The sequence below is a fragment of the Colletotrichum graminicola genome, assembly GCF_000149035.1.
Source record: "Colletotrichum graminicola M1.001 genomic scaffold supercont1.41, whole genome shotgun sequence".
NCBI classification, from domain to species: domain Eukaryota; kingdom Fungi; phylum Ascomycota; class Sordariomycetes; order Glomerellales; family Glomerellaceae; genus Colletotrichum; species Colletotrichum graminicola.
This window is the reverse complement of record NW_007361045.1, coordinates 346,344-373,525: the sequence shown is the minus strand read 5'-3', so window position 1 is coordinate 373,525 and position 27,182 is coordinate 346,344. Positions and strand designations below refer to the sequence as shown.

At 55.5% G+C, this 27,182-nt stretch overlaps 6 protein-coding genes across 6 annotated transcripts; 2 read left to right on the top strand and 4 right to left on the bottom strand.

The window, feature by feature from the left end:
- Positions 1 to 1,516: 1,516 nt before the first annotated feature.
- GLRG_08844 (electron transfer flavoprotein-ubiquinone oxidoreductase) lies at positions 1,517 to 3,635 on the bottom strand (the record flags this gene model as incomplete). Its single annotated transcript, XM_008099394.1, has 3 exons — positions 1,517 to 1,616; positions 1,714 to 3,244; positions 3,317 to 3,635. 3 exons carry the CDS (start codon positions 3,633 to 3,635, stop codon positions 1,517 to 1,519), a joined length of 1,950 nt encoding a protein of 649 aa, XP_008097585.1.
- Positions 3,636 to 4,535: 900 nt separating this feature from the next.
- On the bottom strand, positions 4,536 to 7,326 carry GLRG_08843 (glycosyl hydrolase family 92; the record flags this gene model as incomplete). Its single annotated transcript, XM_008099393.1, has 6 exons — positions 4,536 to 5,596; positions 5,648 to 6,764; positions 6,822 to 6,832; positions 6,883 to 6,987; positions 7,045 to 7,077; positions 7,128 to 7,326. 6 exons carry the CDS (start codon positions 7,324 to 7,326, stop codon positions 4,536 to 4,538), a joined length of 2,526 nt encoding a protein of 841 aa, XP_008097584.1.
- Positions 7,327 to 9,839: 2,513 nt separating this feature from the next.
- GLRG_08842 (uncharacterized protein) lies at positions 9,840 to 11,584 on the top strand (the record flags this gene model as incomplete). Its single annotated transcript, XM_008099392.1, has 4 exons — positions 9,840 to 10,429; positions 10,480 to 11,002; positions 11,094 to 11,419; positions 11,497 to 11,584. 4 exons carry the CDS (start codon positions 9,840 to 9,842, stop codon positions 11,582 to 11,584), a joined length of 1,527 nt encoding a protein of 508 aa, XP_008097583.1.
- Positions 11,585 to 12,054: 470 nt separating this feature from the next.
- GLRG_08841 (HECT-domain-containing protein) lies at positions 12,055 to 15,683 on the bottom strand (the record flags this gene model as incomplete). Its single annotated transcript, XM_008099391.1, has 3 exons — positions 12,055 to 14,419; positions 14,469 to 15,125; positions 15,178 to 15,683. The coding sequence occupies 3 exons, from the start codon at positions 15,681 to 15,683 to the stop codon at positions 12,055 to 12,057; spliced, it is 3,528 nt and encodes a 1,175-aa protein (XP_008097582.1).
- Positions 15,684 to 18,187: 2,504 nt separating this feature from the next.
- GLRG_08840 (4 family polyadenylate binding protein) lies at positions 18,188 to 20,550 on the top strand (the record flags this gene model as incomplete). The annotated part of the gene is made up of 2 exons (XM_008099390.1): positions 18,188 to 20,373; positions 20,430 to 20,550. 2 exons carry the CDS (start codon positions 18,188 to 18,190, stop codon positions 20,548 to 20,550), a joined length of 2,307 nt encoding a protein of 768 aa, XP_008097581.1.
- Positions 20,551 to 23,019: 2,469 nt separating this feature from the next.
- On the bottom strand, positions 23,020 to 24,894 carry GLRG_08839 (uncharacterized protein; the record flags this gene model as incomplete). The annotated part of the gene is made up of 3 exons (XM_008099389.1): positions 23,020 to 23,779; positions 23,834 to 24,281; positions 24,369 to 24,894. 3 exons carry the CDS (start codon positions 24,892 to 24,894, stop codon positions 23,020 to 23,022), a joined length of 1,734 nt encoding a protein of 577 aa, XP_008097580.1.
- Between the last annotated feature and the right edge of the window lie 2,288 nt (positions 24,895 to 27,182).

Below are 27,182 nucleotides of genomic sequence, written 5' to 3'. Positions count from 1 at the left end.
GGCTTTTGCCAGCGCGACTCATGCATGTGAGGGCTAACCTGAGGCCAAGCAAGCAAGCAAGCCAAACAAGCCTGCCTGGCTCGCAAGCAAGAAACCTAGTGGTTGCTTGCTTGCTTGTCGCTTCCCACGTTCGGTTTGAAGGCCGCACCTCGGCCTTGCGGGCATGTCATGACTCCATCTTGGTTGCGACTCATGCAATTTCAAACATGGGAGCCCGCCAGCCTCGTCGGAGTTGCTCGTCCTTGCACACCTCGCGACATGCACTTGGCTTCAACTTCAGAGTCACATCAATTTCTTTGTCTTACTCCCTCCAACAATTGCGACACTCAAACCTTGCCGCCCACACTCCGCCGCGCCATGGGCATTGGGCAGCTGCATCCGTCGCAAGCCTGACGAAGTGAACAAGGAGAAAGAGAAAAAGAAAAAACCTAACCTAAGCAGTTGCGCGAGTCGATCTGGCTGGCTGGCTGGCACGCGTCTGATCTGCCGCCAGCCACGGGTGGCCGGGGTAACCAACACATGACCTGGCTCGCATTCTTTCCATCTTGCCATGGTGTCGCGTTCCAGCCTCGCCCAACGCATGGAGTCCAAACCCTACATGTGTCTCGCAATCGCACACTCGTGTCTCCGATGTCGTCCCCCCCTTCCTCCTCCCCCGTTCCTCCCCAGTCGGGGCCTGCTTCCGATCGGGAAGGGTCATGAAGGGATGCTCTTGGCCGCCGCATACTTGTACATGCTATAGGTACGGTATTAGATCAAACGCGCAAAAAGGCTTCGCAGTGTCTCAGTGCCGCGGCGACACCCAGCGGGTGGGGGGGCCGAGGTGTCGAGGCCTTTTTCATCTGATATGCCGTCGATGGATGCTGTGTCGTCATTGCTGCCCTAGATCGTAAGGGGTATGTATGTATGTATGTACGGAGTATTCATTGCCAAATTCTCCGGGGGCTAGCCAGCACGTTTTAGTTGCACATACACTTTCGCCTTGCCGAAAGGCCACCACGGACTGCCTTTCCTTTCATATAAATCATACAGCAATTTGTGATTTTGGAGTGGTTTTTTTTAGTTGGTTTTTTTTCCCTGCTACTGTGGACCCCTCCCTCCCTTTCCCGTACGCGCGCCCACGTGCCTACCCCGGAGAAAGGAAAGTTTGGCAAACGTTGGGACATTGGTTTAGCGGAGGGTGCTCTGTGTGTTCCGAGCATACAAATTCTTCCTTGTCATCGACTTGTCTTGACGCGTTCTATACCTACAATACTCTCCCTCCTCTTGGCATATCGTATAAATCTTCCGTGGGGCCAGTGGTCCGTTCTTCTGTTTCGTTAGTCTGGCGACCAAACCGCCTCCCCTCGGCGCTGATTGCAAACAGATTACGGATACAGGAGGATGGATGATCCCTTCTCCCCTTTATATTGCCGACCCCATCATCCCCTTTACTCGGTCATCCTCCTCTCATGTTGATTTCGGCTGAGGCCAGGTACTTTGCCGGAGGGGTGTGAGATAAAGAGAGACCCGGCTCTCATGACATATAGTACTTGGGACCCTCGCCGCCCTGGGGCACCTGCCAGTTGATGTCCTGGTGCGGCGCCTTGATGTCGCACGTCTTGCAGTGGATACAGCTGTGTTGCGGGTTAGTGGAAACTGCCCGACAATTTGTATGCGCTACTCGTCGCCAAGCGGTCCTGATACATGGGCCGGCTGGGGGTTACTACTCACTTCTGTGCGTTGATCTGGAACCGCACACCGAGGTCCTTGGTGTCGTCCTCGACGTACTCGTAAACGCCCGCCGGGCAGAAGCGGTTCTCGAGGCCCTTGAACTTGGGCCATGTCTCGGCCGCATGCTTCTCCCAGTCCTTGACTTGAAGGTGCACCGGCTGGTCCTCCTCGTGGTTTGTGCCCGTACGGCTGACGCTCGTGAGGATGTCGAACGAGATCTTTCCGTCGGGCTTTTCGTACTCGATCTTGGGGTACTGGTCGGCGGGCTTCGTGGCCGCGTGGTCCGGCGTCTTGTGCTTCAGCGTCCAAGGGACGCGGCCCTTGAGTACGTACGCCTCGAGCCCGGAGTAGGCGATGCCGCCGTACAGGCCCAGCGGGGTGTGGAACGAGGGGCGGAAGTTGCGCACCTCCTTCAGCTCCTTCCAGATGGGCGACTCCCGGAGCTTGTCCTCGTAGTCATACAGGAACACGGTGCCCTGCTCCCCGGTGCTCTCGGACGACAGCGCCGTGAAGGCGGCCTCGGCGGCGAGCATGCCCGACTTCATGGCGTTGTGCGTGCCCTTAATCTTGGGCAGGTTGACGAAGCCAGCCGAGTCACCGATGAGCGCGCCGCCAGGGAAGGCGCACTTTGGGATCGACTGGAAGCCTCCCTCGATGAGCGCTCGCGCACCGTACGTCAGGCACTTGCCGCCCTCGAGGACCTCCTTGTACATGGGGTGGTGCTTCATCTTCTGGAACTCGCCGTAGGGCGAGACCCACGGGTTCTCGTAGTCGAGGGCAACGACCAAGCCGATGCTGACGAGGTTGTCGCCAAAATGGTACATCCAGCCGCCGCCGTATAGGTCCTTGGAGAGCGGGTAGCCCATGGAGTGCGTGATGGAGCCCTTTTGGAACTTTTCGGGCTGCACCTCCCACACCTCCTTAATACCGAGCGCATACGTCTGGTGCTGGCTGTCGCGGCGCAGGTCGAACTTCTTGATAACCTGCTTGCTCAGGCTGCCGTGGCACCCTTCGGCAAAAAGCGTGCAGCGTGCGTGGAACGCCATGCCGCGCTCGAACGAGTCCTTGGGCTTACCGTCGCGACCGAGGCCGAGGTCGTTCGTCGCGACACCCTTGACGCTGCCATCCACCTCGTTGTAAAGTACCTCGGAGGCGGCGAAGCCCGGGTACACCTCGACGCCGAGCTCCTCGGCGCGGTCACCGAGCCACTTGGCGAACTGGTTCAACGAGACGATGTAGTTGCCCTCGTTGTGCATTTGCGGCGGGGTCGGGAGCGGGATCGCCGACGTCTTCGTGAGGAAGCGCATGCGGTCGCCGCCAGCCGGAGTAGCGTACTCGAAACGGTCCGGGTTGTCCTCGGAGAGCCAGTCGGGGATCAGCTCGTCAATGGCGGTGGGCTGGATGACGGCGCCCGAGAGGATGTGGGCGCCCATCTCGCCGGCCTTTTCGAGAAGGAGGACACGGAAGTCTTCGTTGCCGGCTTCGTTGGCGAGCTGCTTTAGCCGGATCGCGGCGCTGAGTCCGGCGGGGCCTGCGTGAGAAGATTGTCAGCTTCGACTTGGAAACCTACATCAAGAAGCAGAGGAGAGGGGACACTCCGTACCGCCGCCTACAATGACTACATCGACCTCGTCCGACTCTCGCTCAATGGTCGCCGGGTCGAACTTTTCGTCCTCGTCGCTGCGCCGCGTCCTGCTCGTCGTGAATGTGCGCGCACCCAGCGGCCTGGAGAAGGCGACGGCGGAGGAGCTCCGTGCCGAGGGTGACGTAGTCGCGGCAGCTCTCGCAGGGGTTGTGGTGCTTGTTCTGGAGGCGGTGGCGAGGCCGGCCTGCGCGGGCCTTGTAGGGCGGAGGCGGCATCTTGAGAGACTGCGCGTGCTCCGCTGCAGATTTCTTGCGAGAGGCGAGGCCGAAGTGTTCATATTGACGGTGAAGACGGTCGTTTGACGGCGTGTCGTTGGGTAAATAGATCTCGTCCTCTTTGAGGACCGGACTACTGCATAAGGAAGCGTCAAGGTGTTTGGATGCGGAAATGGTGAAGCTAGCGACGCAGGCGCAATTCGTCTTGCTCTCCTCTGCCGTTCGGCACTTTGTAGTTGGTCAATTGGAGGGATGGTGGCAAGAGCTTTAGATGGGAGAGCGTGAAGAAAAAGTGGCGGACACTTTAAAGCCAGGGCCTCGGGTGGTTCCCAGCGAGAGCTCCCCGCTGTCGTCGGCGGTACTCGAATGCGTAACGCGAACGAGGGGTGGATAACATGCTGGTGAGTCTCTCTCTCTTTCTCTGAGCTCGGGCCATGGTTTTGCCAATGGATGATAGCCGAGAGAAACCGATGGCAGAGCGTTGTACTCAAACGGTACTTGCAGGAATCAGCGAGCCAAGGTCACAGAAGTAAGTAGAGACTCGGTATCCTTGGACGCCCTTTTTGCAGCTGAAAGGTACCTCCGTACCAACCAAGTGGAACAAGCTGTGCCAGTCGATGGGCAGCAGGGACCAAGCATCCAGAGGCGAAGAACTGGAAAGAGTTTAACGTCTGGGGTATCCGGCCGCAAACAGCCAATCACCGTCTCCAAATTTCAAATGGTCCCTGGGGCTCTCCCATGTCGCCTCGGAACCTGGCGTCAAGCTGCCGTCGGCATAGCGTTGCATTTAGCCGATCTTACCTTCTGTCATTGAACAGGAGGGGGTTTCGTTTCTTGCTGTTAATTTGAATTTGAATTTTCGAGAAATATACTTTACAGCTAGTTAATTACGACTGGCAAAACAAACCACTCGACTTTGGTGCTGTTGCTTGTATATTTGCGCCACCTCCCGCGCCCTCTCTTCAGCTCCGGAATGTCCGCGTTGGCGGTGGTTTTGTCTTGGGTGCAGCAGGATAGCTAGGCGGCACGTCTTCCTCTCTGGTGCCCCAATCTCCCTCCTTTGAGCCCACCGTGAGCTCCAGCGTTCCGCCGCGGTAAAAGAACTCGTGCGAGATCCAGTTCTTGGTGTAAGGCTTCCCGTCCAGAGTGGCGCTTTGGATGTAAATGCCGTCTGCCAACTCCCTGTCGTTAACTGCAACCTTTCGGATCACAGCGAGCCGAGCCCCTCGAGTCTTGAGCCGTACCTCGGGGAAAAAGGGCGGGATGAGCAGGTACACGTCCTGCCCCGCGACGGGGAAGAAACCCATCATCGCAAGCGCGCTAAAAGCACCCATGGCGCAGTCGTCGTTGCCGGGGATGCCGTTGATTGAAGCATTGAACTGCGACGGGATGTAGCTCCGTGTAGTACGCGAGCTGAGGCCGGGTCTACCCGCGTAGTGGAACTGGAACACCGTCAGGAAGGCTTGTTCGTTGCCCATGTAGACGATATTGCCGCTGTGGTAGTACTCGAGCCGGTCGACGAACGCTTCCCGACCGCCCATGAGCGAGATCAGCGTCGCCATATCCTGTGGCGCAAAGAATGAGTACAGCCATGGGGAGCCTTCGTACGTTGCCTGCGCCGTGTCGAAGTAGCACAGATGCTGCTCCGTGTTGGGCGAGCATATGCGCGTGTTTTGCTGTGTAAACGAGCCGTTGATCAGCTTTGGCATCAGGAAACCCGTGTACTTTGTTCTCTCAACCTCCTTTCTGTCCTTGCCCACAACGATATCTGGCGCATCAGGCTTCCAGAGGTTTTGCCAGTTAGCGCTGCGCTGCATGTATTTTGCATAATCATCCTTGTGGCCGAGTCCTTGCGCCATCTCGGCGATGCAGAAGTCGTCGTAGGCGTACTCGACAGTGCGAGAAATGGAGCGACTATTCGGGCCTGACGACAACTTGTCCATGTGGTCTTGTGCGATGTATCCCAGCCCGAACCAACTTTCGAGGTTACCGCGGCCTTCGACGCCAAAATTCTGCGGCGCAACTGCATGCTGGTCAGAAAGTCAATTCTCGCTAGTCACGGCAACCCACAAACCTTCAGCATCGGAAACCACGGCCTCGTATGCTGTCTTCCAGTCCACGCCGGTGGTCATGTTTTTGAGGTAGGCGTCCGCAATCACAACGTCGGCATTGGAGCCCCCCTGGCTGAAGCCCTTGCAGAACGACATCCTGCAATCTGGGAGCTTGCCGGTGAATCTGTAAATATCTAACAAGGCTCGAACCATTTGCGTTTGTGCCTCCGGATCGACAATCGTGAGCAGTGGGTGTTGGGCTCGGAAGGAATCCCAGATGCAGTAGAACGAGTCAAAATACGGTTCGGATGACTCCCACAGAGGGTTCTCGCCAGTATAATTCTGAGGTGAAAGCAAACTCCGGTAAAGACCAGACCAGAATGTCGTCTTCATGTCCTCGCCCACGCCCGCAGTATCGAGCTCCACCACGGAGAGCTTCTCGCTCCAAGCTGACTCCGCAGCACGCACGGTGCCGTCGAAATCGAACAATGGTATCTCGTTCTCGGCATTCTGGCAAGCCTTGTCAACGGAGACGAAGGAGAGGCCAACCCGGGCGAGAATCTGGTGGTTCTTGGGCCTTTCAAAGTGCAACCACGCGCCGGCGGCACCGGTAGGATTGCGAATGCCTCGGGTGAACTCGGCCAGATGTTTTGGGTCCTCGCGAGGATTTTCGCCCTCGAAAACGCCAGACTTGCGAATGGTGGCCCCTCGGAAATCAGCGCAGAAAAAGGCCCTGTAGTTGCCTTGGCCGAAGGAAGGTCTGAACATGCCATCGCCGATGACACGGCCCGATTCGTACACCTGGATGCCACCGCTGGTTCTGCTCTGGGCGATATCCGTGAGATCGATGAGGATCAGAGGGCTGCTCACTGCATCAATGGTGCCATGGTTGGCTGTGTCGGCATACGATACTGTGTCATTGGGCGAAAAGCTGAAGCGGTACAGAGCCGTACGTTCACTGGCCGTCATCTCGGCACGCACGGTGTTTGTGAGATGGACAGAAAAGTAGCCCGGGCGAGCCACGACTGAGTCGTTGACACGGAACAGGCTTCTTTGCTCCGTCGTATACTTGCATGCCAAGTAGTCATCGTTTTTGCATCCGGGATGAGGAAAGAGCGGGAAATTGCCCAGAGACGGTGACTATACGAGGGTCAGTAATGCTGATGGATGCTTCCAACATGGACAAGGACATCTCACACCGCCGGTTCCTGCGCACGTGAGTAAGAGGATGCCACGTACGGGATAGAACAGGACTTACCAGAATCATGCAAATGAGAGAAGCCGGTTATTTTTGAGCTGTCGGAGACCCAGCCCGCAGCGTTTTCGGCATGAGAATCGGTGTCCGCACAGGCCTTGGCCATCCCTAGCCTTGAATGTTAGTGCAAGATGGCTTCCAGTGAATGACGACGGGAACACCAACCATATGGTAGAGATGCACCGGGAAACACATGACCTGGGATCGTCAGCTAGCTATGTCAAAGCACGGCTCAGGCTTCCACTGACCTCCGTTGATAGTCCCGATCAAGGGGTTGACATATTTCAGAACATCGTGCTGGACTTTTGGGTTCAAGTCGGAGTAGAAAAGAGAAGAGAGCCCGCGAGATTCCGAAGGCCACCAACGAAACAGGCACACGAAGACAGCAGCGAAGATCAACAGCCGCACAGGTCGAGATAGGCGGGTAACAGGGATTAGGATTCCCATATCGGGCCTGCGATTGACAAGGGGCCGGTAGTGAAGCGCAAAGACGGCCTGGAAAGAGTACGTTTCAAGATGCCGCCAGGACTATGGAACAGACGTCGTATGCTGAATGATGACAGGTGCTTTGATCAGTCATGTAAAGAGTTTCCTAGTCGAAATCTGTTGACGTTAGGTAGAAGTACGGCAGCTGATAATGAAGCTGGACCCGGATGCGTCAGTGAATATTTAGAGAGCCAAGATATGCATTGGACGTAGTGTAGTTGAAGAAGTCGGTTTGGATGATGTCGTTTGGGGAGCTATCCGGACCGGATTATGATAACAGTCGACCAAGCTAAGCCAGAGTAAACAGAATTCGGCCAATTGCTAGTCCGGCAAGCCGGCATTCAAGGCTGGATTCGACAGCAAGTACGACGGCAAAAAATGAGATGTTAGGCAAGGCGAGGCGAGACGAGGCGCCGGGAAGCTCAAGCCTTCAATGCGCCTGGTGCAGAAGGGGTTACCGATGAGACGCGAGTGCAGTATTATACCTGGGAAGGATAAAAGCGCAGCCTACTAGAAATTCTCCAGAACGGCGATGCATGGAGAGAAAAGGAGAGCGGGAGCGAGAGCGACAGAGAGAGAGAGACACACACACACACACACACACACACAGAGAGAGAGAGAGAGAGAGAGAGAGAGAGAGAGAGAGAGAGAGAGAGGCAAGGGCTGGGCTCCGCCTCCGTCTCCTGAAATGTCTCGGCGGCGGGGGTTGTTTTGTTGCCAGCCCAGAAATAGTTACCCTATTGACGCCACTGGATAATTACCTAACTCATCTGCCTCCATTGGGAAGCGGCGTGGGTGCCGCCGAGTACCTACACTACACTACATGCGGCTGAAGGCCCTAACTGTTACAGAAAGGGATGCTTGGCCAGATGGTTTCGAGGTAGGCAGGTAAGTAGTTTAAAAAAGATATGTGTATATATATGTACATACCTAGGTAGGTGTAGTACAGCTTGCCATGTCCGCACGCAGGAGGAAAGCCGCTATAAGCAGTCAATGTAACGGCCCAGCCCGGCCAGGTACCGGGAACTAGGAGCACCCAGTGATGCTTATTTGTTTTTTCCCCTCCTTTTCTTGCGTACCACTTTTAAGGTTAAAAAGTTGGTGCAACTCGTGCCAGTTGAATCGTTGTTCCCCGACTGGATAACTGCTCGGAACAGAGTTAGGAAAAAATACTTAAGTATAAGTAAAAGTATAAGTATACTTAAGTAAGTAAGTATAAGTCTAGAGTTAAAAATACTTACTAAGTATAAGTAAGTAAAATTCTCTAAAGCAAATACTTAAGTATACTTAAGTGAGTCTTAAGTATACTTAAATACTTACTTATATAAGAAAAAGATAAATAATAAGGTATATAATAGGCTAGATTAGCTAGCTACTTAGGTTATGTAACTAGTTATATAACTAGAGACCTAGAGTATTAGCTTTATCTTTTTTTACTTTACTAAGAAATTATTTTAAAATATTACGTAATAAGTATTTAAGTATACTTAAGTAAGTACCTTCTTAGCTTAAGTAAACTTAAGTATGTATCTTATAGGCCTAAGTATACTTAAGTAAGGATTTTTTTAGAAACAATTACTTAAAGTTACTTATTCCTAACCCTGGCTCGGAAACAGTCAGTACCGATTGAATTCTCCGGCAAAGGCCCGGCAGGGTCATCCTCTCTCCTGAGACCCCTGACCCACCTACAGGCTACCTACCTACCGGCAGTGGGAAGGGACTCACCGACGCCTTGTACCTTGCCGTTGTCGTTTCTTGGCTCGAGATTCAAGGACCGACTGCATCAAGGCGCGGAGAATCCTTGTCTCTAGCCCCCTCCCATGCCCTCCTTTCTCCTCATCATCGGCCTTCCTTCAAGTGCCTTTCTTTCTCCATTACTCAACTTCTGCCGAAGCTTCCCTGGGTCAACCCCTGTCCGTCAAGCGTCTTCATCACGTTTGAGAGCAGTCCACAACTCCCACTTCTTCTTGAAGCTTGTGGGAAATGCTCAAATAAATCTCATGGTCTGAGCTTCTGGGACATATGCTTATCGCATTAGAACCGCCCGATGCTAAAACAGCGTCGTAGCCCATGACTTGCACGTTATGCTCGTCGACTTGTTCCTCCACCCGCGGCATCTCTCAGTTCTCTCTCCCCCTCTCCCTCTCTCTCTGCCCCACCCTCATCTCCCCCATATTGATGCCGACCGCGCCGTGAACGCTAACAGAGAGAACGACATCATATACTCCTGCAATACGACGGCATTCATAGATTAGTATCCGTTTACAACGTTTCCCCCCCCCGCATCGTGATCGGCGCCCCCTTCCCCGCTCGTATCTCAAGGTTACGCGAACCGTAGTTCATCCTGACTACCTAGAGGGAACATGATCACTGGTAATTGACGCTGTCCGGCCATCTTATAAGCATGCCCTCCCCGCCGAGGGCCAGCCTTCGCGACTTCTTGTGGTCGTGAACACCGTAGACTCGAATCCAACATGGCCCTTTTGTATGGTCTCGCCTTTGCTGGTCTGGCGGCGGCAGCTCTGAAACCCGACTGCCCTCACTTCACCAACTACGCCGCCACTCCCCACGAGCCCTTCTCCGAGGGCGTCCATAAGCTCTCGTATCAACGGCCTGCCCCGGAATGTCGGACGGCCAGCTTTCCCGAAGTCGAGAAGACCATCTCCGACATGAAGACGCTCGTAAAAGACCCGGACCTGTACCGACTCTTCGAGAACGCCTTCCCAAACACACTCGACACGACCGTCGCCTGGACCGGGTTCGCCGCTGAGGATCCAGAGGAGGAGCTGAGCTTCATCATTACCGGCGACATCAACGCCGAATGGCTCAGGGACAGCAGTAATCAGCTACAGAGCTACCGTTCCCTACTCGAGCGCAACTCCTCGGCAGGGTCTCTGGCCGCGCTCTACCGCGGGGCCATCAACTTGCAGGCTCGTTATGTCCGTTTCGCACCCCATTGCAACGCCTTCCAGCCACCAGAGGAATCCAATGTGCCTCCCACAAGCAACGGCAGCCCCGACAAAATATACCCGGCATACCCAACCTATTCATTTTTCGAGTGCAAGTACGTCGTCCGTTCTCTGCCTCCCCGCGTACGACATCTAACCAGATCAGGTACGAGCTGGACTCCCTGGCCGCCTTCCTCCAGCTCTCCCACGACTACTACGCTGCCACCGCCGACAAGGACTTCTTCGCCCGCTTCAACTGGGCCAAGGCCGTCGCCGTCCTCCTCAACACGACGGATGCCCTGCGCGCCGGCACCTACGCCGCCGACGGCACCCTCAACCCGTCGCCCGCCCTCTTCGAGCGCCAGACCACCTCGGCCTCGGAGACGCTCTCCAACCACGGCAACGGCGCACCCACGCAGGGCGACACGGGCATGGTCCGTAGCTTCTTCCGCCCCAGCGACGACAGCTGCATCTACCAGCTCTTCGTGCCTGCCAACATGATGTTCTCCCGCTACCTTGACTCTTGCGCCGAGATCATGGACGCCATCGACACGAGCCTCGCCGAGCGCATGCGCGACTCAGCAGCCACCGTCCGTGACGGCATCGAGGCACACGGCAAAACGACGCACCCCAAGTACGGCGAGATCTACTCGTACGAAGTGGACGGCTTCGGCAGCCACAACAACATGGTTAGTGTGGTGGACGCCCTCCCGCTTTCTCTTCTGTTCTCTTCTCTTCCCTCGACGTCCGAGATAGCCCCGGGCTGACCGTCAAACCCAGGACGACGCAAACATCCCGTCCCTTCTCTCCGCCCCGCACTACGGCTACCTCTCCGCCCAGGACCCGATCTACCAAAACACCCGCCGCTTCGTCCTCTCCACCTCAAACCCGTACCAGATGCGCGGTCCCGTCCTCAACGCCACGGGCGGTCCGCATGTCGGGCCCGGCAACGCCTGGCCCATGGCCCTCATTGCGCAGCTCATGACCTCGGACGACGACGACGAGATCGCCGACGGCCTACGCCAGCTCGTTGGCTCCACGAACGGGCTCGGTCTCATCCACGAGTCGATAAACAGCCATGACGCCTCACAGTGGACTCGGTCTTGGTAAGCCTAAAAAAGGGGCACATGTCCTGAGTGATGAATTGAAACGAGACCGCTAACCGATGTCTGTCACCGCGCAGGTTCGCCTGGGCCAATGGGCTTTTTGGGCAGATGATGCTGGACCTCAGGGAGAGGAAGCCGCACCTCCTTGAGAGGAGCTACCAGTAACACAGCTGGAACGTACGCGGGGGGGCGGGGGGCATGAAGGTGCGGCTACACGCACAAGTGTCCATTCCCGCGAAGCTAGTAGTACGAGTTTATATGCACCCGTGCAGTATTCATAGATGAGGCAATTGGGCTTCTACGACACGCCCGGACCTTCCAGTAAAGTATTGCGTACTGTGATTACATTCATGTAGATGATTGAGCGCATGTGATTAAACTGGTAATTCTCCAATCTTTAAGGTATCCAGATCGAGACAGTTGCTTGATACAAGAAACCACGGGTGGCCGAGCTTATTGAACAAGTCGGCAGGTTTATTCGGTATATCTGTGATGGTATCAGGTGGCGCAAACACATGGGACCAACAAAGCTTAGAACAATAAAATTACACTAGAATATCCGTGGTCTGCTCTAATCATGTGTCATAACATCATTACTGTCCCTTGCGGATCTGCCTCTCCAGCAGTACGTCTTTTTAGCTGAGGTCGAACCCGGCCCCCGAGGAAACGGCGTAGAGCAGCTTCTGCCTCAGTGTCTCCTGTTTCTTGTAACGCGGCAGCTTGAGCAGGTTCACACAGGTGCTAGTACTCGGCAGCCTCTCTTGGTCCTCGCCTCCATCTCGGATGCTAAATCGTGGACTCAACTGCGAGAAGCCCAAGAGGGGCGCTCGTGGGGTGCTCGTCACGTACTTGAGCACGTCTCGCCGCTCCCGGTCCGAAAACTCAGCCATGACCTTCCAGAATAGCTGCACTGTCGGGTGCTCCAGTCCGTCGTCTCCCACTTCGTACAAACCCGAGTAAATTGTGTTTCTCCTGAGGTCTTCAATATCGATCTCGGAGCTGTCTCCGCCAACGAGACGCTGCAGTTCATTCTGGTTGAACATTGAGAGCCAGGACGGGGCGATGATGGAGCGGAGACCGCGAAGGAATGCGGCCGTCTGCTGGGCGGGTTGTGCTACGAGGCGGTGGCGGGCGACGTAGGATATGTAGAGGAGCCGGTTGTCGTTGGTGACAGTGATGTTTTCGCCGTTGGGGATCAGGTTCCGAGTCATGGTACGCACGGGTTCCCCGGGCAGCGAGACCTGGTCATTGATGGTAAAATCCAGCGCCAGATCCGCCACGTTCTCCTTGTAGTTCTTCAGACGTAGCATGCCTTGGTAGAATTCCTCGTCCATATCCCTTAAATCGTTGACATTGCCACGGTAGCTGTTCTCTCCAGTCTGGCCCGAGATCCACTTCAGGAGGAAAAACCCGGCAAACGCAATGTCGACGAGTATTCCTTCGTACATGCATTTTCCGATGATTCGACCGAGGAACTCGAATTTCCGAAGCAGATCTTGCACCTCATCTTGCCACTCTGCACTGCGTTCAGGAACTCCGGCTCGTCTCAAGGCTTCCCTGAGCTCATCCATAGCTGTTGGGTTGGGGTATAGGAGGCCTTGACTGTTGGCCGTGAATAGTGAGATGCCGTCCCTCTGCCCAAAAGCCTCCGTTGTGACGCTAGTCAGGAATTCCTTTGTAACACCGCCGCCATCGATTCCTGCTTCCACCGTATCGAACTGGTCGACAAACTGGATCTGTATGGGCTCCTTCAGGCCTTCCCCTAGCTCATAGAATTGTTCAAAAGCGTCTTGGAAGACCTGGCCTCTCCTGATTTTGCCATGGTGTCGTCCAGTCGGACCCATTCCAGGAGGACGCAGGGGATTATGAAGCATGGTCATTCTCCACTGGTCGGCATCCATGCCTTCCCTGCGCTTGTGCTTGTCGAGGTACACAAATTGTCTGAAGATCTGGACACGAGTGTCGAAAGGAATGACGAAAGGCATGTGTCTCAGGATCTCCAGCTTTGGCCCGATGACGGCCAGTAAGCGATCGCGCTGTGCCTTGCGTTGCTGGGACCGAAGCTTTTCAATTTGCGCATGTCGAGAGACTCGTTGTCCAGCCATGGTGTGAATGATGCCATCGTTCAGCCCACCCATGGTCGCATCTTCCTCAACGTCGCCCTCTTCTTCGTCGCTCGAATCAGATACTTCGTTCTGTCGCTCTTGTTCTGCCACGACGGCGCTGACAAAGCCCTCCATGTCGAACTTCGAGGTCATGAGCCAATGATCTCGAGGCAAGAAAGGACGCCGAGAGTCCCGCTCATACACAAGTCGCAAGGCCGTTGTGACGATACTGCGAAGGCTACCGAGGTCAAGTCTGGTATCAGCTGCGTTGGTTCGGAATTCCTGGCTTCGGGTATCTTTCGAAGTTTTTGCAGCGTGGCTACTTCCGAAGTAGGACTCGAGCTGGCTCATTGATATCGGCTCGGATTGCTGGACACTCTGTAGGATATCGGTAGCATTGTAATGCAGTGTGAAAGCCAGATGCTTGAGCACAATTGTGAGATTCTTCACCTCGGAGAGAGAGAGCCCGCACGACCGCAACCGAGACATTTGGCCTTCGCCCTGTATGACTCCTGGGTGAATGCTGCTGAAAAAGTCTTCGTCATCACTCAAACGTAAAATGAAAATGTAGAGTTCGAGGAACAACAGAACTAGCCTCCATTCCGGTTCTTGAGAGTCATTTGACCTCGGGGATTTTGAGAGGTAGTTCCGTAGCAAACCCGTGACGGACGCCGAGTCCTGCAGAATTTTATTGTATATGCTTGTTTGGCCCATGGCTTGCCATAGAAACTTAATCGTTGGCAAGCTGCCTGTGCTCGATCTGACATCGCCTAAGAAGAGACGCATACGGATATCATCGCCTTGACTGGGGAAACACCGGAGAAGAGTGAGAATATAGCCAGATAGTAGGCTTGCGGTCTGGAACTCGTGGCTTGACGACTGAGAGCCAAAGTGACTAAAGAGTGTCAGAAGTATACATCAGCAGGGGCTAGTGGTACACTCACGTGGTAAGCTCAGCCAGCAGCGCGGAGATGCCATCTCTATCAACTAATGACGAAAGCTGCTGTGTGACATAGCCAGGTAGTGGCCGAACCAAGGCTTCTTCGATACTGTTGGAGTCTGCGTTTGGTGATGTAGAACGGGCCGGTTTTACAGAAAGTCTGAGGCTGATTTCTGTAGATAAGCTCGAGAGTTGGATGTGAAGTGCGTCCAGATGCTTCAGCCCTTGATATTTAGTGCCCGTATTCTGATGTAAGCCGATAAAATGCGCCAAAAGCCAGACCTGACCGTCCCGGCCGGCACCGTGTATCCGTCCATTGTTGTATGCCGTAGCGATTGCCGATGCAAGTTTGTCAGAGTCAAGGTTCTGAGAGATTACCGGGGCGTGTTCCTCGACAATACACAGGTCATGGCGAGTCAGAAACGACAATGCGAATGCTTCGTAGGCTGCCAATAGATAATCGTCGGCGGATTTTGCCCGCAGAGGCACAAGAACAGCCCTCGACGTAGCCTCCAGAGCCGCCGTGTCCGCGCCGAGTATTCCACACAGTTCTGCCAACACGGTGTAATATTGTCGGAATGACTTTGATAACGAGTCGGGGGCAACGTTTACGATGTGCGTCAGGAGGTCCACGAGGAGTCGGATATCGTCGGCTTCATGTCTGGAAGAGCTGTCAGTCATTATCGATCACAGGTGGATAGGTGGATGGGAACCTTTTCTCTGTTTGGACGTGCAGAGCCTCGACAAGTATTTGTACGAATCGCGCCAGTCGAGAAGGAGCAAGAGTGGCAGGGGCGAGGCACTCAAGGCTGGTTGTAGTCAGCTCCCTGGAGAAACAAACGAGGCGTTGGAGGTCCTTGTCGTGGTTGGACTGGAATGTGGTTATCAGCAGTGGTAAGGCGGTTGATAGCCTCTGCTGTGTGCCCAAATGCGAGTTGTTCATGTACAGAGCGTCGAAGGCCTCGCGGCGAGAGTCTCTAAGTCGCCTTCTGACCCTGTGGCCCCTCCACGTCTTCTGGATCTTGCCTGCCGCCTTCAACCTATCTCGATCGTGTTGCCTCTGAGCACGTTCGGCCTGGGCATTGGAGACGGTTTTGGAGGCTCCTGAGCCGCTACCGGCAGCAGGAGTCCATGACGAGGCGGCGAATGGGTTCAGGTTCTGGCCGCTGAGGTTCACGTTCCGGGGGCGTCGGGAGTTGCCTGTGAAGGTGGGAAACATGTTTCCTTGAGAGCAACGCGTTCAGGGAGAATAGAGGTGGGTGGCAGAGTTATTTCATGTCAAGCAGAGACGGTGCCGCAGCTCGACGATGGGTCAGTGAAGGCGGTTAACCTCCAGAAGAAGCTTCAGCACGTTCAGACGGGCGTATGTAATCGAACTGTCACTGGAGGGGGATTCACAGGCTTTGGACACTGGTTGGTGGGGCCCGGCTTCTCGAGATAGAGAGCACAGACGGTGGTGAGGTAAGCTAGAGCTGGCCCCGGCTTGATGTTGTGGAAGGTTCTGAGGCCGGAGTTGGTGGGTAGGTAGCTACGCCACGTACTTGGGTACCTACCCACCACCACCACCAGGTAGTGTCAATGCTGTGGTCGAAAAGGTACGTACCTGTGTCAGATAAGTGAGCTGGTCGGCTTTCGATAAGGCAAGCCGAAGCCGGGGTAATGAACACACAATCAAACGTTTGTGACCTAATTCCGAGCGGTTGGCAATAATAACGACAATAGCTTCAAGACTTAACAATAAGCTCTAGAGAGATTTACGCAGGTCTAATCCAGACACTCATGAGCAAAACAGAAAGGAAGAAAAAAAAGTCTATATCTTGACGGCGATTCGCCATCAGGACTTGGCTGACTCGAAATACAGTTTCTTTACTCGTGCAAGTGTCGGTGTAGAACCAACGCAGCGGATGATGAATGATTCCGTACGTCTGCCTGCCTCTGCCCCCCCCCCAGCCCCGGGAACACAAAGACGATGTGTAGTCACGAAGAAGCGATGCCGGCCTTCTTCATCTTTGAGGGAACACCATGGTATCAGGCGCAGTTGTCAGGTTGTTTCAACAAGCAGTAGCTCGAGCGGTTGTTGCAGTTGCACGTTTGTTTTTGACACTTGCGTCACAATCACTGACTGTCGTCCGGGGGTCGTCTGTTGTTTTACCTACCTACCTACCTAATCAGGACACCATAATGGATGATGGGCCGCTGTGACCAGACATCATCAACCGCAGTCACAGCCTCTGGAGATGTACGCATGGTTGCATTCCAGCGACGGACTGGCTTGAACAACCCCCCCCTCCTTAAGGCCATGTCCAAGGCGGCAGCTAATGACATGACGGGAGTGCCGGTGCTACTTTTGGGGCGCGCGCTTGGGGGGCACAGACAAGCCGTTCTTCTGGGAGGTATCAAGATTGCAGCAGCCATGCCTCGAATCCTGTGCCCCTTGCTCGTATGGAAATGAGCAATACCATCAATGTCACCAATCTAGTAAGTAGACTGACGTCGTGTGGTGCGTGTTTATGTGTTTACGGGAAATACTCGTCCAGCTGGGGCTTGGCTGTTTCTCCTCATGATTGTTTGTATTTTCTTTTGCAGTCGGTAGCAGGCAGGCAGGGTTCACTCTTGACAACCGTTGCGGTCGCATGGAATCACAATTTTCATTCCTAACGATGGTGTCCCCACCAGGTACCTCAACGTCTCGTATCGGTAGAGCCGCGGGATGCTGAACGATATCTGTTATCTATGGTGTCTTGCTGCGAGAACTGATAGTGTTCGCATGATGGTGACTTGGTTCTAGCGTATCCACTCTTCTGGCACATGCCCTGCTCCTGCCGGCTGCCCCTCGACAAAATGACAAAATCTGGAAGGCGGGAAAGGAGGGAAGGGGGGGAATACACGTAGAACAGTATCCGTAACAGTGACAAGAAGAGAAACCAGTCAAAAATCCGTTGGTGGGAAGGCACGCAGCACCGCACCATTCATTCACCCTCCACTGCATGTGGCAGATCCAGTAAAAAAAAAAACATCTCCGAAAGCCACATTCATTGAAATTCTCTTTCCCTCCTCCTCTTCTCTTCTTTTCTCATCTACCAACCACACAAACCCTATCAACAACCCCCTTCACATCTAAAGAGGGTCTGACAAGGAGTACGTCTTTCGTACTTGTTCTCTGTCTCGCTCACTTTTTTCCATCAGAAAAAAACTTCCAAAAAAAACTTGAAAATCCCCCATCAAAAATTTCCCACTTCCATATTGGAATCTCCTCCCCCTCCTCAATCGCAAGAAAAATACTATAGAGGACTCGTTCACCGAACCTCTTTTCTTGCTTTTTTACCTCAGCACCTGCCTGTCAATCTTGCATCAAGTGCCCCCTCCGTGTGTGTCGGTCAAACGTCACACATCGCCATAGCCTCCTTCGACAAGAAAGCCTCTTCTTCGCCTCGTCCGCCGTACCCTTAACCCCCCCCCCCCCCCCCCCCCCCCCTCTTCCTCCACACCGACCGGTTCTGTCCAACGACCCATCGTCAGATTTCTTGACTTGGTATGTTCTTTTTCACTCCCCCTTCCCCTCCCCTTCTCAGTCGGCCTCGGTACAATTTTTGCAGGTCGCGATGTCCTTACCCCGCCTTGGCGCACTCTCAATCCCATTTCCACAATCAGTCAGTCGTCCGATCCTAACAAGTGCTCGTGGTCGCAGTATCCTTTCCCCGTGTCATATCCAACACCGATACAATGGCCACCACTGCTGCCAACAACGGCGCTGTCGACCAGCTCGCCAGCGACCTGAGCAACGCCTCGCTCAACGGCACTGACAAGAACGCCCCCGCCGTCAACACCAACGTTGAGTCTGGCGCCCAGGGCGACAATGCCGACGCCGCTGGCCCTACACCCGGCTCCGCTGCTCCCCACCCCCAGGCCTCTGCGTCCCTCTACGTCGGCGAGCTCGACCCCTCCGTCACCGAGGCCATGCTCTTTGAGCTCTTCTCCCAGATTGGCTCCGTCGCTTCCATTCGTGTCTGCCGTGATGCGGTTACCCGCCGCTCTCTCGGCTATGCGTACGTGAACTACAACACCACCTCCGATGGTGAGAAGGCTCTCGAGGAGCTCAACTACACTCTCATTAAGGGTCGCCCCTGCCGCATCATGTGGTCTCAGCGTGACCCCGCTCTGCGCAAGACCGGCCAGGGCAACGTCTTCATCAAGAACCTCGACGTCGCCATCGACAACAAGGCTCTGCACGACACTTTCGCTGCTTTCGGCAACATCCTGAGTTGCAAGGTCGCCCAGGACGAGCACGGCAACTCCAAGGGTTACGGATTCGTTCACTACGAGACTGATGAGGCTGCTTCCCAGGCTATCAAGCACGTTAACGGCATGCTTCTCAACGAGAAGAAGGTCTACGTCGGTCACCACATCCCCAAGAAGGACCGCCAGAGCAAGTTCGAGGAGATGAAGGCCAACTTCACCAACATCTACGTCAAGAACATCGCCAACGAGGTTACTGACGACGAGTTCCGCGACCTCTTCACCGCCTTCGGTGATGTCACCTCTTCCTCCCTCGCTCGCGATCAGGAGGGCAAGAGCCGCGGCTTCGGCTTCGTCAACTTCACCACCCACGAGGCTGCCGCCAAGGCTGTTGATGATCTCAACGGCAAGGACTTCCGCGGACAGGACTTGTACGTTGGCCGAGCCCAGAAGAAGCACGAGCGCGAGGAGGAATTGCGCAAGTCTTACGAAGCTGCTCGCATGGAGAAGGCCAGCAAGTACCAGGGTGTCAACCTGTACATCAAGAACCTTGACGACGAGGTTGACGATGAGAAGCTCCGCCAGCTTTTCGCCGATTTCGGCCCCATCACCTCCGCCAAGGTCATGCGTGACAACGCCACCGAATCCGGCAACGAGGACGAGGGTTCTTCCGATGACAAGGAGAACGAGCCCAAGAAGGAGGAGGGTGAGGAGAAGGCCGAGGAGGCCAAGTCCGAGGACAAGGAGGATGCCGACAAGAAGGCCGACAAGAAGTCGGACAAGAAGCCCCATGGTAAGAGCAAGGGCTTCGGCTTCGTCTGCTTCAGCAACCCCGACGATGCCACCAAAGCTGTCGCCGAGATGAACCAGCGCATGGTCAACGGCAAGCCCCTCTACGTCGCCCTTGCCCAGCGGAAGGATGTTCGCAAGAGCCAGCTTGAGGCTAGTATCCAGGCTCGCAACCAGCTCCGCATGCAGCAGGCCGCCGCCGCCGCCGGTATGCCCCAGCAGTACATGCAGCCCCCTGTCTTCTACGCCGCTGGTCAGCAGCCTGTCTTCCCTCAGGGTGGTCGCGGTATGGCCTTCCCCCAACCCGGTATGGCCATGCCTGCCGTTCAGGGCGGCCGCCCCGGTCAGTTCCCTGGCGGTTACCCGCAGCAGGGCGGACGTGGTGGCCTTCCCCAGCAGATGCCCCCCGTCTACGGCATCCCTGGCCAGTTCCCTCCCGGCGCTCCCTACCCTCAGCCCGGCAACCCCCAGTTCCTCGCTGCCATCCAGCAGGTTCAGCAGGCCACCATGGGCGGCGGCCGTGGCGGTCCTCAGGGCGGTCGTGGCCCCGTTCCCCAGGGCATGCCTATGCCCGGCCCCGGTATGCCCGGCTTCCCCCCCAACGCCCGCCAGGGTGGCAACCAGCCCGGCGCCGGTCGCGGTGCCAACCCCAACGCTCCCCGCAACGCCCCCTTCCCTCAGGGTGGACGTGGAGCTCCCGCCCAGGACCTCAACAGCGGCAGCCTCATCCAGCAGCAGCTCGCTGCCGCCGGTAGCAACCCCGGCCAGCAGAAGCAGATCCTCGGTGAAGTCATCTTCCCCAAGATCCAGGCCATTCAGCCCGAGCTTGCCGGCAAGATCACCGGTATGCTCCTCGAGATGGACAACGCTGAGCTTGTTAACCTGTAAGTTATCACTGTCTCCCCCCAAGGCCCGCCAAACCCTTGCTAATGATTCGCAGCATCGAGGACGAGTCCGCTCTCAAGGCCAAGGTCGACGAGGCCCTCGGCGTCTATGAGGAGTACATCAAGGCTCAAGGCGGCGAGGAGGGCGAGAAGAAGGCCGAGGAGACCAAGGCTTAAGCCATCTCTTCGACTATCACGCAACGTCATGAGCATGATTTCCTTATGTCATCATACCCCTATTTATCGGGCATCCTTTCGACGACCAGTGAGCATACGACGACGACGCTCATGAAGTCATTTTGCTCAGCACGGATTGGGAAAAGTTATTTGAAATGAGGCGGCATAATCGACTGCATTTTTAAACGCCAAAGGGATCTCCACGACATGCTTTATCAAGTTGGCAGAGCATTGCAGGATCTGTCTTCAAACGTCCCAAAGGCCTGCATGTATGGATAGACTTCTTCACTGCCTCGTGGGCAGGGAGAGTGGCGGATTCCCTGCGGGCGGCCCTGTTCTCTTTCTGCCGGGGAAGGCTCGTTGGGATGCGTCGTTTGCTGCCCCGCAGTATGGTTCTCCGGGAAGGCGTTTTACGGTTGAATGTTTGAGTCGCGCGAGTTGCCTGGCTTCGCTCGCCTGCGATAGCACCAATACCCCCACACAGAACGGTACACGTTTCTTCAGGCAAACTGGCAGATGGTGGTTATGAGAGAGAGTAGGCGGCAAACTATCTCCTAATGGAAAGTTCATAAATAACCTCTGGGTCTTCCTGTTGTGATGCGTGATTCCCCCCCCCTTTTCCCCCTCGGAACGCCTCAGTTTGGCATCCGTCTCTGCCGCTCGTTAAACCCGTCCGGTTTTGCTTGATTAACACGCGACCAGATAATCGTAGCCTGACTATTGCCTCATTCTCACGACTGACCACGAGGCTAAGACCGACCCAAGTGACAGGCTACTGATGCTGAACTTTTTGGTTTCTTCCTTCTCTCGAGGAGAACGTTTCAACAAGCGCCATCGTATCCTACCAGGCCCGTAGCATGTTCGAGACATACTTACGGGTCTTCTTAGGGGCCGAGAAAAGACGATGGAAGGGACGTCTCGGCGGGGGCGCGTTTGCATATCGCGACTTTTGCCTCCGCAAGCCTCCGAGGATCGGTAGACGGGCCGTGGGAGTCCGTGTTCCATCCCCGAGGCGGTCGCAGCGGTTCCTCCTCGCTCACTCCCCCCTCTTCCCCGGCAGGACGGGCAGGTGGGGTGGGAGAGGCCAACAAAGCGATCTCTGTCAGAAGGCTGCCATACTCATATGTCCACCACCTCTGGAGAGCTCTCCGTCTTGTGGCGGAATTAATACCCCCCCCTGGCCGGCATGGTCGAACTGGCTTACCTGGGCGATGAAGCAGTTTCTTTTGCCCTATCGCGTAAGTGGACTATTTTGATTACTAGCTCGAGAGCGAGCGTAGCTAACAAATGTAGCAGCAGACCAGTGAAAAGCGCATGTGTACCTCTTGGATCGCTAGCAGCCCGGCTACTACACACATACCTTTGCTGGCCGCCGTCGGCCGAAAGCTCGGCGGGATGGAGCGTCGACACACACCTCTTCCCTCCCTCCCTCCCTCATCCTCGGTCTCTCCTTCGGGGTATCACGTCTTGAACAGGCCGCAGACGGTGCCGTTCACCAGAGACAGCAGCATATACATCTCCTTCCCCCCTTTTTACAGCCATCCCGTTCCCGCCCCGGCTGGCCGCCGCGGTGCTTCAGCCCAATTAGGTCGCTTTTCAACGCCGCCAATGCCTAAGGGCTCTGGCTGGTTCAGTTCCTGACGAGGCCCCTACAGGTCGGTCTCGTTTATACATCAAAGGGAAAGAATAGTGCGAACCACGTCAAGTTGGCCGCTCTGCTCCCTCTCGTCTCACGACCAAGGACCGAGTCCGCCGCCGAAGCTGACAAAAGTCTGGTGCCGGTTGTGTGGTGGGCGCAAAAGCGGCGTCGTATACTATATACTGGCTTTGTAGGCAGAATGGCAATACGGCCACATCGCAATCATCACCGGACCCGTTTTGCCCCCCCCCCCCCCCCCCAAAGCAAAAGGTTGGTTTGAACGATATTCATATTCCGCATTTGCACTTCCCTCCCCTAGGTACAAAAAGCCTTTCCCGACAAGAGTTTCCAGTGCAGACAAAAACAAAAAGTAAAACGCCATATCCCAAACACCTAACCCGCCCTAGCTTGGAAAAAAAGAAGAAGAAAAGGGAAAAAAGCAACAAACACAAGCGCCCTCTCTCTCTCCCTCTTTCTCTTCTCAGAAGCCACCGACAGAGGGTAGCGCCCCTCGAAGCGATACGGTCCTCCAGTCCATCAGCTGCGTACGCCGGCATCTGCTAGTTGTCCCACATACAGTGGCCTCTGTTTTCATCCAATGCATGAGGGTTCTGCATGACCTCGTCCCCCAACTCCTATGAAAATGCGCGCGAGACATCGTTGTCTCTTTCAGTGCTTTAGCCAAATGTCTATCTAGTTCAGCAGAAACGCCGTAGATGTTTTTCTCTAGGTTCCAAGTACGCCATGGCAGTATACAAGGGCAAGAAACAGCAAGGAGATGCAACCAAACAAGGCACAAACGTTGGGACAGTGCCCAGCCCTTAGCATCCTCAAGATGTACGGTCGTACGACCGCTCCTCAATGAGGCGGCGGTTGTTCCCCACATTCCCGTACAGCATCTCCATCAGCTTGCCCTTCTGCCGTGTGCGCACGCCCTCGAGATACCCGCCGACGTCTTCGAGCCCACGAATCTGGTCCTCGAGAGTCAAGGTGCTCGAGTTGACGGACCTGACCAGTGGGCTGACGAGCTTGCGCCGCAGGTTCTCGAGGTTGGCCTTGAGCGCCATGAGTTTGCCATTGTGCTCGACCAGAATGCTTTTGTTCCGCACTGTCTTCTCCCTCACATTCTGCAACAGCTGACGGTTCCGGTCGTACTTGGCCACCTCGGCGGCGTTGGCGCCCAGAATGCGCGTCCAGAGCGACGACAGCAGGTCGGCATGCATGTCGTCTTGCGCCGAGGCCTCGCGAACGACGGTGCGGGCAAGGTTCAGGAACTGATGGTCGATCGCCTCGAAGAGAGCGAACAAGGCAAGAGAGTGCTGGAGTTCCGAGTTGATGGCGTCCTCGAGCACAGTGAGGAACTCGTTGAACGTGCGCTGGAGGGTGAGGCGGGTCCGTTGCGGGTTAGACATGCCAAATATGTACCTCGAGAGGGAGCCAAGGCGAGTCGGGGTGCCGAAGCCGTCCTCGAGGACGCCGGCTAGGGAGAGGAGGTTATGAATGTTGTCAAAGGCGGCAGTGAAGGGAGACGACGGAAGGTGCTGAACTTGAGAGAGCTCTCTACGCGCCCAGTCCATGACGATGAGAATGCTGGGGGGAAAGTGTCAGAATGAGAAGGTTCATGAGCGAACGACTCCAACTTACCCGTCAATATCACCGTCGACGTTTGCAAAGAACTTGGTCAGCTCAACAGCCAGAGTCTTGAGGCTGTCACTTAGGTCATCGAGCTCCTTGACGATGATGGGCGCAGACGTCATATTGCTGGAGCGCACACTCTCGCCGAGATCCCAAACAGCGACGCCCGTGGCCTGTAGATCGCCGACCTGCGATGCGCCGTTTTCGGAGAAGTAGATGAGCGGCTCGAATGAGCGCGCGATTCCGGCGACCTTGACCAGATCAGGGACCGGCTGTTGCGCGGCGGGCTGGAAGAGGTTGCGCGTCGCAGTGACGGCGAGCACGGCGACGATGATGGATAGGATCGTGGATGACCACGAGTGAGTTAGGAAGCGCCACTTGGAGCGGAAGAAGTGGACGAGTGCCTCGATTGGTTCTGTGCGCTGCTGTACTTCTGCGCGCAATGCGAATCTGATGTCTATGGACGATATCAGTCTCATATCTTTTGACGACAGTCACACATGAGCAAAGAGAGGGATCGCGCTCAGAGTGAAGGGGGGCATACAGTTGTCTTGATTCAACGTGCCCTCCGACGGACTCGCCTCTTTCCATGGGATATCCTCTAGCTTGATCGTTGTATTCTCCATCTTGGGCTCAGGGCTCGGCGACCGTCCCTTGTCGGGGCTCTTGCTACCCGTCGGCAACCTCGTGCGCATAGCCCTGCGCAGCACCGCCTCGTGCTCGTCACCGTCGCTGTCATACTCGGGGCTCGACTCGCGCGATTTGGTGCCAAAGGCGCGGCGGAACGGCGGCGGGAATGCGCCAAGGAGGTCATCACTCCTGCGCCAAAAGCCGCTGTCGCGGCTCCCGTTTCCGAGGCGGCGCCAGGCCGGAGGACTGTAGCCACCGGCGGAGACTGAGTTTTCTGGGTCCGGGCCCAGGTCGCTCTCGTTGTCTTCGGACCGGAACCCCGAGTGGTGCGATGGGTAGCGGAACAAGTTCCCGGTGGTGGACCTCTTGTTGGGGGGCGGGGTCGTCGGCTCGAAGTCGCCCAAAGAGGCGTCTAAATGATCGAGCGGATCGAACGTCATTGGGGGCGGCGGCGGCTTCGTGGCCATCATCATAGTGCTGGTTGTGGTGGGGTTGGGAGGAGTGGCGGTTGCTGCGACGGACGAGGGCGCCGCTGGCCTCGATGGGTTGTGCGAGCAGAGTCTTGTAAGTGGGTGGCGGGGGCAGAAGAGATGGGTCGACTGCGGCCTCGGCGGAGGTGGTTTTGGCGTTGCGACTTGTGCGCTTGAAGTAGCTGATATTGGGGACCAGGGTCGGCTTCCACGAGACCTGGACGATGTACAGGTAGACGAAGACGAAGGATAGGGTTAGAGTTGCGACGTATGTGCTTGGAGCGATGGTGATGCTCAGCAGGGAAACGTTGTTGTTAACGGTGACCAAGGACGGCATGGAAAACATGAGTAGTGGTCAAAAGAATCGTCTGGGTGCGCACCCTTGACCGCGGTCGTCTCGGTATAGCGACAGAGACAGACTTCCTTCTGCAGACTGGCGGCTATGGGGGGTAATGTAAGGTATAGATGTACCTTGTTGGTTCACGTGAGGTAGTATGTAGTTGTGCAGCGCACGCAGGATGTGGGGGGGGAAGATATGAAGTGAAGGGGACTAGTCGATCAGGGAGACAGTGTATAAGTTCTGAGCGGATGTGAACCTGGGGTTGCAGGATGTGATGGGGAACGAATTGCGCGCGCGCGATAAGAGTGAGTGAGATAGATAGATAGTATGAAGCAAGGTTGAATTTGAGTGTGGATCTAAGGTAAGGTAGGTAGGTAGGTAGGTATAGTATGGTAAAGTGACAAAGCGGCGCGGCGCTGATGGGATCAGATCGCTCTTTCGCTCGTCTTCCTCTACCACAAGACGGGAGGAGTGGGTAGGAGACAAGGCAAATGTAAATGTCGCTGATTGAGAGTGAGTGGCCGCAGGAAAACGTGGGAGGGGCAGGAGAAAGCGGGAGGAAGATGCGACAGACGGGCAGCAACCCAATTGCCTTGGGGGGGAGGAGAAGGGGGTGGGGTGGGAGGACAGCAACCTTCTACCTTCCTACCGTCTTTTCTAATGCAGCACCCGCTGGATCCCCATGCTCTTGCTTGCTCTCTCTGCCCTGCCCTTCGAGCGAGCCGAAATCGAGAGGTTGGGAGCTCCCATACCCACTTGCCAGGTTCGAGGTCATCGGCCAATCATGACCCGCTCCTATCAAGAAGGACGATGTTGGATTGGCTGAAAGAGGGTGGAGTGGGGCATACATGCCGAACGATTGTGGAAACTCAGGCTCAGGGCTGCGGACGCAACGCACCAGCAATGCAGGTCGAACGAGACGAGTACGTACGTACCTCGACCAAGAGACGACCTTCCCCCTTGTCCTTCGTCACCATCTCCTTGTCCCTCCTCTCCTTGTCTCCTCTCCTTGTCCCCTCTCCCTCTCGCTCTCGTTTCCTTCACAATGCACTATCTTCCTCATCGTACGGATATTTCTAATGGGACATGCTTGGATTGATGAACAACAGGGAACACGTCTCGACGCCACTGGTGCCTTGTCTCCCCCCCGTCTCTCCCCGTCTCAGCCCGATCCTGCCCGCCATTCAACCAAACACCTCCCCCCCCCCCCCCTTCCCTTGCGTCAGGTCAGTGCGCGAGAAAGCTCCCACGTCTTTCGTGTTTTAGGAAACAGGCGTGTCTGCTTCCCCGGCCTTTAAGTGGTTGCAGCACGGTCACGGGAACAGATGGCAGGACAAGAAGGGAAGGCGGGGTCAGCTTCTCCTCCTCTCAGCTTCTTGCCCGCCCTTTTTCAACGTAAACAAACAACAACCGCTTCGACCAACCGTGAAGTGAGCTCGCGCGCCGCCATTAATGATGACGCGCACCGACGATAGTTTGGGGTATAAGTGGTTTACTTGGAAAGAAAAAAAAAGACACAGGAACACAGGACTCACGCAACTCACGCCCTCTCTACCCTGCATCTCGCTGCTGCTGGCATTATTGTCTCATGTCCATCAGCGCAAAATCTCAAACACTCGACTCTTGCAAAAGCAACTGCGAAGCCCATCCTCTCAATCTAGGTAGATGGGCACTTGAACTTCACCCCCCCCCCCCCCAAGGGGGATGAGCTAAATGGTTAAAGATGTACGATCGATCAACATACCTTCGGGTATATAATCACTCATGTTCAGCAGAAAGGGGGATTTGTCGTATGCACGATTAATCCCCATCGGCATCTAAGATGAGTCGTGTGTCTACACATCGTATAATCTTAGTATGGCTCGGTTTAATCTATTTTGATAAATGACGGAGACGGGGTGAGGAATAGACTGACTCA